The 8732-nt window shown below is 36.1% G+C and overlaps 1 protein-coding gene across 1 annotated transcript; it reads left to right on the top strand.

The window, feature by feature from the left end:
• The first annotated feature begins 1884 nt into the window (after positions 1 to 1884).
• On the top strand, positions 1885 to 7615 carry LOC107578184 (lysine-specific demethylase 4B-like). The gene is made up of 5 exons (XM_016264166.1): positions 1885 to 2128; positions 2201 to 2368; positions 3730 to 3849; positions 5891 to 5983; positions 6179 to 7615. The coding sequence occupies exons 1-5, from the start codon at positions 1919 to 1921 to the stop codon at positions 6521 to 6523; spliced, it is 936 nt and encodes a 311-aa protein (XP_016119652.1). The 5' UTR covers positions 1885 to 1918; the 3' UTR covers positions 6524 to 7615.
• Positions 7616 to 8732: the final 1117 nt, after the last annotated feature.

The raw sequence follows: 8732 nt of genomic DNA, 5'->3' as shown, positions 1-8732 counted from the left end.
GCCTCTCCTCCATTGACATCCATTCAAATAAACAGCCTCTGGTCTCCTTTCCCACGTACTGGCAAACCGGAAGCGTTAGCTTTAGCCGTTACACTTTTTCGGCTAAAGGTTGCAGGCTTGCCTTCTAGTGGCTTCGGTAATTACGGGGAACGTCGGCTTCGACATCGGCGCTCTCGCGTGATGCTCGAGTCTCAAATGTGACGTGTTCATTTTGTTTGCACTTTCTAAGCTTGTTTAATTGCTCCAAATCTAAAAAGTTATTTATTTATTTATTCTTTTTTTTTTTCTTTTCTTTTCTTTTTTTTTTAGGAGTAATGGTTTTGATTTACTAACTGTGATTTGATTGGCTCATTAAAAGTGTGCTATGATGTTATTGGTTATTATTATTTGTCCCTGCCTAAAATTTAAGGTTTTAAAGTTTTCTTCATCGAAAATGACAAAATCTACTGAATTGCGCACAATATATTTAATATATTTGAGTTTTTGTTCATTCGTTTGTTCTTTCATCATTGTTCCTTTTTCCTTCAGTTTTGATTGATTAATTGTGATTTGATTGGCTCGTTAAAGGTGTGCTATGATGTTATTGGTTATTATTATTTGTCCCCGCCTACATTGTTTTTTTAAGTAACATACGCTAATGAATCGAACATATCATGTTTAATTTATTTTAGTTTCGTTTGTTTTTACTTTGTTTTATGTTTTCGTTTGTGCTTTTTTCCCCTTCATTCTTTGTTTTGTTTTGTTTGTTTTCTTTGGTTTTGTTCTTCCAATTGTTTCTTTTTGATTTTTGTTTTTTTTCTGCTCTCTTATTTTGTTTCTATTCTCTTGAATTCTTTTTGCATTAAATGTAGGTGAATAAAGTTGTTTTTAATGGAAAATTAGAAAACCCGTTTTTTATTTTTTTTATTACGTACACTAGTGAACTGTTCACAGTATGTTTATATATATTTTGCTTTCATTTTTTTTTATTAATTTGTTCTTTTTTACATTCTTTTATGCTTTTGTTTGTGCTTATTTTCTTTGGTTTTTATTTTAAATATTTTTTTTACATTTTGTTTACTTTTCTGCTTGTTATATCTGTTTTTGTTTAGTCTTATTTTCTTATTTCTCTTAAAATTTAAATTAAATTAAATGTATGCATTTAGCAGACGCTTTTATCCAAAGCGACTTACAGTGCATTCAGGCTATACATTTTTTACCAGTATGTGTGTTCCCTGGGAATCGAACCCATGACCTTTTGCGCTGCTTACGCAATGCTCTGCCACTGAGCCACAGGACTATTTCAAACTGAGGAGAAAGATGTTGTTGGTGGAAAATTACAGAAACTATTTATCTTTGTAAATAACGTACACTGTTGAAACATACAAAATATGTTTAATAAATAAATAAATCTGAATGCACATTATTAGTTTGGTTCCTAGACGGCTAAGTTTCCGTTCTCGTTTCTCTCAGGTTGTTACGGCGTTAATCCCGACACGAAACAGGAGGACTGGATGTGTTCTCGGTGTACTGCAGTTTGTTCTTTCATTCTTCCGTTTGTGTCTTTTATTTTATTTATTTATTTTACTAGTTTGTTGCTTTGTTCTCCATTTCTGTTTGTTTATTCCATTTTTCTTTGTAGTTTTTTTTTAATGAACTCTTATGCTTTTTCTTTGGGGGTTTTTATACTTTTCTAAAATTGACTATCTTTGTGATTATTTTGGATGTTTTATTGTAGTTCACACATTAATAAATGTTTGTATTTGTAATATTTTATTAAAAAAGACGTTCTTTAGCTGTTTAACATTAGCCTAATAGCTTTATAGCACTGAACTTCCATTCGGCCTTGGCTCCAGTGCCCTTTTCCTGATGGATAAAATCACTTTTCGTCATTGAGTATGGAAGTTCGTCATGCTACAAAGGTTGCAACTCAAGTTTCATGTTTCCTCGTTACGATTTGCAGAAGTGCGTCTACTGCCACAAGACGACCAAGCAGATCTTCGGCGCGTGTATCCAGTGCTCGTTGGACAACTGCTCCACGTCCTTCCACGTCACCTGCGCCCTCCTCGCCGGAGTCGTCATGAAGCCGGCCGATTGGCCGTATGTGGTGTCCGTCACTTGCCACAAACACAAACAGACCAATCAGAAGGTGCGTAGCTGCTATAGAAGGGATCTCAATGCACACAGTGATCCTCAAACTGACGCTTTGCCTCCACTGCAGGTCAAAAACAGCTCCCGCGAGCTGTCTTTAGGTCAGGAGGTCATCGGGAGGAGCAGCAACGGTTGGTTCTATCGCTGCACCATCACCGGCATCGGCACGCAGAACTACTACGAGGTCAACTTTGATGACGGCTCCTACTGTGATAATGTCTTCCCAGAGAACCTGCTGGTGAGAATGTTTTTTCATTATTATGGTGATCATGGTTGCCAAGTGGCTTTGGTCTGGAAGTCCATTTCCACGACTAAATAAAAATAAAAAAAGGTAATTGCAACTTTACATCTCACAATTCTGACTTCTTTCTTTAAGATTTGCAAGATATATAAACTTTTTTTTTTTAGTTTATATCACAACTCTGACTTAATTTCTCCGAATTGTGAGTATCTGCGCAATTCTGACTTTATAGCATGCATTCGTGAGTTTATATTTCACAATTCTGAGAAAAGTCAGGATTACGTGATATAAACTCGCAATTGCGAGAGAAAAAAAATCGAATCGCGATGGAAAAAGTCACATTTGTGATAAAAAGTAAGAATTGTGTGGAAAAGTCCAAATTGCATGATATAATAAGTCGCAATTGCAGGAAAAAAAGTTTGAATTGTGAGAAAAAAAAGTCAGAATTGAGTGATATAAAATCGTAATTCTGTGAAAATAAAGTCTGAATTGTATGAAAAAACTGAGAAAAAGTCTGACTTTGTAACTCATAATTTATGAGTTTATATCATGCAATTCTGTGAAAAAAAGTCAGAATTGTGAGATAAATACCGTATTGGCCCGAATATAAGACGACCCCCCTTTTCTCAGATGTACCTTTTGGAAAAAGGCTTTTTAAAAAACAAATCTTGTTTTTTCTCAGTAAAACACATTTTGTCTTCAATTATTTTCATATTGCATATTTTTCCTATTTTAATTTTTGTTTTGAAAGTATGGTAAAAACTGGTAAAATGTACCAACAATCACATTAAAAAAATATACACTTTAAAAAAAAAAAAAAAAACAGGTAGCCCATCTGAATTAGGACATTTAGGCTATCCATCTAATAGTAGCCTGCCAATATCTTATTAACAGTAGAAGTTCAATCTTACTGTAGTCTTCAAATCTGGGTACTGTCTTACGTTTTAAAATCAAAAGGCGTGTATTATTGACGTGTCAAAGTCTAGACCCTGAATATAAGACGACCGCGTTTTTTCAGATGTATTTCCAAGAAAAAAACATTGTCTTATATTCGGGTCAATACGGTAGTCGCAATTACCCTTTTTAATGCTATGATGGAAATGGGCTTCCACACTTTGGCGAATTTGTTTGGCTCATCCAAACAGATTTGAGAGATTTTGGTTACTGAAACCTTAGTCATGGGGAATAAATAAATAACTGTAATGTCTGGCATCTTGTGGCTTATTGTGGTCTAAAATGCATAGCTCTGGTCCTGGATGCTGATTGGTCGAAATCTAGATTGGCTAAATCTACCATTAATTCGGCTCATCCAATCAGATTTTAGAGCTACAACTGTCTGTTTGATTTCTCTGTCCCAGAGTCACGACTGTCTGAGGAACGGCCCTCCAGAACTGGGCGAATTCGTGGTGGTCAAGACAATCGATGGACGGGTTCTCAACGCGTCTTTCATAAAGGAACACGTCCAACGATACTACCAGGTAACTACAACGTCTAAATTATTTATTTATGCCCTATATATATATATATAAAGAGTAATCCATTTAAAACCAAACAATTTCATTACTGTCTTTGTTTGCTTTGCTGTTTGTTTTCTACTGTATTATAGTTAATTGTATATTATTATATTTTATTGTTTTGTTCTGTATATAGTTAAGACCCGTAGTGACACCCAATTTTTAAGTCAAGAACCTAAATCTTGAAGTCAGTTTCTTGTAATTCCACATCTCATCCGAGTCTTTCAGGAGTCCCACATTTGGTGCAAAGTTCGCTTTCCTCGTACACAGAGCAGCCGTTGATGTATTGAGCGGAAGGGAGCCGAGATTAATGGGAAAATGAGAAAAGTAGGCAGATGTGGCGCATGGGGGATTTACGGAGTCTGTAGATGAAGCTTATGAGGTGTGATGGACCGCAGACGGCGAGAGTAGACCGCCATTCATCTGCTATTTCACGTACACACGCTGCTCCTCACAGGAAGTGCTTTTGTGTTCTTGTGCAGTGATGGGTCGATGCTTTAATTCACATCTGGGTCACATTTGAATGGAAAAGTGACTCAGAAACTACCAGAAAGCTTATCCGAACATGCTTTTTCAGTTTTTCTCCTAAAATGAGGCTTACCAAACTATGTTAATACATTGTTTGACACATTGTATGAACTAGTTTTGCTTCACGTCAAATTCTTTCTCATTAAAACTCAAACCCACACACACAGTGTTTCACTGCTCGGCTGAACTCTTGAGAGACTCCTCTGTCAGCATTAACGAACCGCTTGATTCTCTGCTCCGCCACAAGACTCCATTATTTATCAGATCCGTGTGAGTCATGGCACTCGTAACAAGTGCCGATTGCTTTCATGACGTCACTTTTACCTTTGCAAGACGTGACAAACGCTCTCCCACTCGCTGCGGGCGATCTGTAACTGGATGTCTGTAAGTCTGACAGGTCTTGAAGCCGTTGGGAATTGATATGGAAGAGGGTGTTGATTGCAGACTGGTTGAAAGTTTGCAGCTTATGTTGTTGTTGGATGCTCTTCCAATCAAAAATATAAGAGATTTAAAGGAATATTCTGGGTTAAATGCAGTTTTTACAGCTCTATCAACAGCATTGATACATTAGCATTAGATTTTGCATTACATAATTCATGTGGATTTATGTAATGTCAGGACATGTGCCCTACATTTTATAATAAAATTTTTTTTTTATATTTTGTACATATTTAAATTCATATATATATATATATATCATTTCATATCATCATTTTATATGATTCTATTTATTTAAAATAATATAAAAATATATGTACATGTCATTTACAACATGAGAAAATAAAAATTATATTTGTTATATAGTACTTATAATTGATTTAGTGAAATATTTTAAACATATTTAAATGACATTTGTATTTTATTATACGTGTAAATTTGAGTATTTTAAATAAATGTAAATATAATACATATTTAAATATTTCATTTCATTATTTTACATAAATAATTATTTTTACATTGTAATATAAATAATTTATATAATTAATATGTATTTAGATTAATATTAATATTTATTAATAAATATTAATATTACTATATATATGTATATATATGTGTGTGTGTGTGTGTGTGTGTGTGTGTATATATATACACACATTCATTAATATATAATTATACATTTATATTATATATAATAATTATATTTAATTTGAATTTAAGTATTTCACACACACACACACACATATAATTGAGTGTTATATTTAAAGATGAAATTATTTATATATAATTGCTTTTCTTTTTAATTTAATTAACAACATTTAACAGATTTTCAACCGTTTTTTTTTATATATATTTTCTATGTTGTACTTGTATAACTGGAAAGTTGTCTCCCAAGAGTGTTAGAAAGATGGCCGCCAAGCAAACTGACACAAAAGCTTGGAAATGATGCTAGTTAGTTTTTCTAAACTTGGATTGTATGAAGGTAAGTGGTTCCAAGACAAGGATCCGAGGCATTTAAACTCCCTGTATTTCTTTCCAGGTGGAGTTTCAGGATGAGACGCAGATCTTACTGAAGCGCAGCGAGATTCACACTCTGAACCAAGAGCTGCCTAAGAGGGTCATGTCTCGTCTGGTAAGCGCTTTTATTCACTTCGGGCCAAGTACCGTATGTTTCTGCACACAGAATTCATCAACGTGAAGTCAAAGTGCAGGTTTAACATTTTACGGCTTTCGTGGTTTTTCAAGCTAACAGTGCAGTTGGAGTCCATTTGGAGGGTTCTGACTGACATCGCTGAACGATTATTGTCTTCTTTTTCCTTTTCAACAGGCAACTGTGAACCAACAACAACCTCAGGCGCAACCGTCAGACGAACCTCTGGCCGCGAAACGCCCACGTCTGCCGACGCCGCCACCCACACTAGCCATTGAGCCCTCGGCGCTACCTCCAGGAATAGTCACCGCTTTCCTGCCCGCTACTATTACTCCAAACACCAGCACTGCCCCCTGCCTGCCTCCCCCCACATCACTTCCTGTTTCTGCACCCACACTTCCTGCCCCGGAACCCAGTGAGAGTTACACCCACAGCTCCAGCTACATAGCTTACATGGAGTCTCTCCTCAACTCGGACTTTCCTCCAGAAGAGGGTGAACATGGCGTTGAGCCAATGTATTGAAGCACTGTTATGCGCTACCAGCTATTTGTCAATGCTTCATACAGACTTTAAATTCATCCACTGCATGTCTTTGTTTCATTTATTCGCTGTCGTGCTAATCTGAGTTTCCCACCCATGAATGGTGCGCGTGGGACGCATGCGTGTCATTATAGACTGAAGCCGAAACGGACCCAGTACATAGCCTTGGGGGACGCCGCACTCTTCCGACCCTTTCCACGATCCCTCGCTCTGGTTCTTTCACTAAACGGAAAGAGCCGCCGTTTTTAGATGGGATAATCATTCACTGTATGTGCTGTTAAATTTATACCTGATTTTTTTCTCTAATGAGTGCTAAATATTTTTCTAACTCAAGCCAAAACATCATGCTACCCGGTCACAGTTCAAATAGACAGTCTATATCTGTACAGTTTCAGGTATTTTTATCTGTACTCAAGTGTTCGGGGGGGGGTGGGGGTGGAGGAAGAGTTTTAGCTGGGCTCATGGGATTTAACAAGTATTTAAATGTCTTTTGTCACATATAGGTTTAATATTTGTATAAAGAAAATCAATTATGGCAGCATCAGAAGCTACAGTTTTCAGTTAGTGTACACATTTGTGTTACGATAGATTCGCGCGTCTTCATGTATTCTTCTATAATCAAAGATAAAATGTTTTTTCAGACACCGATGATTTGTTTTTGTAGCATACTTGGTAGACGTTGATATTGAATACTATTCACCATGTCTGTTTTTTTTTTTTATGATTACCGTTGTTGTTATGATGGTTATTTTTAGTGATTTTTATTTTGGTGAATCTTTGCAACACAATGTCGGAAGATGGAAAAAAAAGCTGAATTTATCATTTTTATTCAAGAGGTTGAAGTGGCGTACATTTAAGCGTATAGTCATAGGTGATATTAAACAGATACGCAATCTGCCTTCTCAAGGTGCTATAGAGGTCTTAGACTACTGAGAGGCGATCCGGGTCAAGTGACCCACAATGAGGTGTACATACTAGATGTCCTGCTCATGAATTGGAAAAATTTTCTTCAGTGTAACTTCTAGTCTTATCAAATGCCATGTCACATTCAAATAAAGGGTCTGGTTGTCGCTTTGTATTTCTTTTCTCCTTTTTGTTGTTTGCCCATCCTGGTTTCATTTTCTGATGTGAGCGATTATCGATCGGCACACCTCCTCCACCGATATTTGCGAGTTCATCATCCATATAGCATTGAGAATTTGCTTCAGCGCCCCTCTATTGATTTGGAAACAAACACTCTGATAAGACCTTTGCAGACAGGATCGTCATTCCGACTGAATCCAAAACGAACCCAGTACATAGCTTTGGGGGATGCCGCACTCTTCAGACCCTTCCCTTGCTCCCTTGCTCCCAATTCTTCGCTAAACCGAAAGAATGGCCACATATTTTTAGATGGAATAATCATTCATTTGAAAGATTTTGAGATTTTGGAGAATTGGTCAAAATGCAAGATAAATTAATGCAAGGAAAGTCCCCAGATGAAGTTATTAAAATATTAAATTGACAGCCCTTCATTTTCTATATATTCTCATACATCTTGATTTCTTTTTAAAATGTCATACTATTATTCCTCCCACTTTCATTTTGCATATTTTTTTTAATAATAACATCTGAATTACACCTTTACGTATGAAGTGCATACTGAGGTTTGAAACTCATGAGTGCTCTCCTTTCGTTCAATGTGACAACCACCATTCTCATCTCAACACTGTTTGTTGTTTTCCGCCCGCCAGTGACGCCTACGGCTGCTCTGACACTAGATGCAGTGTGTCGATGGCATTTGTACTCCTCTGTTTCTGGGGTTTCTGCTTTGCATTAACAGAAACGTCACAAGGGGCAGGTTTAATAAATTAACCCACCACAGCTTGCATACTTATGATGGCAAATGTTTATCTGTGCAGAAGTACTAGGAAAGATTGTAATAAAATGTGAAGTGAAACTGTGCTTTATGTTTTACTGTATTTATTTCACTGGGAAAGCAATGAAAAACCTGGTTTAAATAACACCAGTAAAAATAAATACATGTATGAATGAATATTAAGTAGGTAATTGTAGTAATAATTAATCAATAATCAAATATTTTTACATTTATAATATAAATCATTCATAAAAAGTTAAGAAACGCAGAGAAGTTTCAATGTTGAATTTATATACAGTGGGGAAAAGTATTTAGTCAGCCACCAATTGTGCA

This window comes from Sinocyclocheilus grahami, unplaced genomic scaffold (assembly GCF_001515645.1).
Source record: "Sinocyclocheilus grahami isolate Dianchi unplaced genomic scaffold, SAMN03320097.WGS_v1.1 scaffold9248.1, whole genome shotgun sequence".
Lineage (NCBI taxonomy): Eukaryota > Metazoa > Chordata > Actinopteri > Cypriniformes > Cyprinidae > Sinocyclocheilus > Sinocyclocheilus grahami.
This window is presented reverse-complemented; position numbering and strand designations above follow the sequence as displayed.

What these genes read in the sequence shown, in the direction of transcription:
- LOC107578184 (XM_016264166.1), top strand. Translation starts at nt 1,919, where the DNA reads ATGTTTCCTCGTTACGATTTGCAGAAGTGCGTCTACTGCCACAAGACG. An exon ending in ACAAACAGACCAATCAGAAG is followed by an intron (nt 2,129 to 2,200) that starts GTGCGTAGCTGC and finishes CCTCCACTGCAG; the next exon opens with GTCAAAAACAGCTCCCGCGA. An exon ending in ACGTCCAACGATACTACCAG is followed by an intron (nt 3,850 to 5,890) that starts GTAACTACAACG and finishes ATTTCTTTCCAG; the next exon opens with GTGGAGTTTCAGGATGAGAC.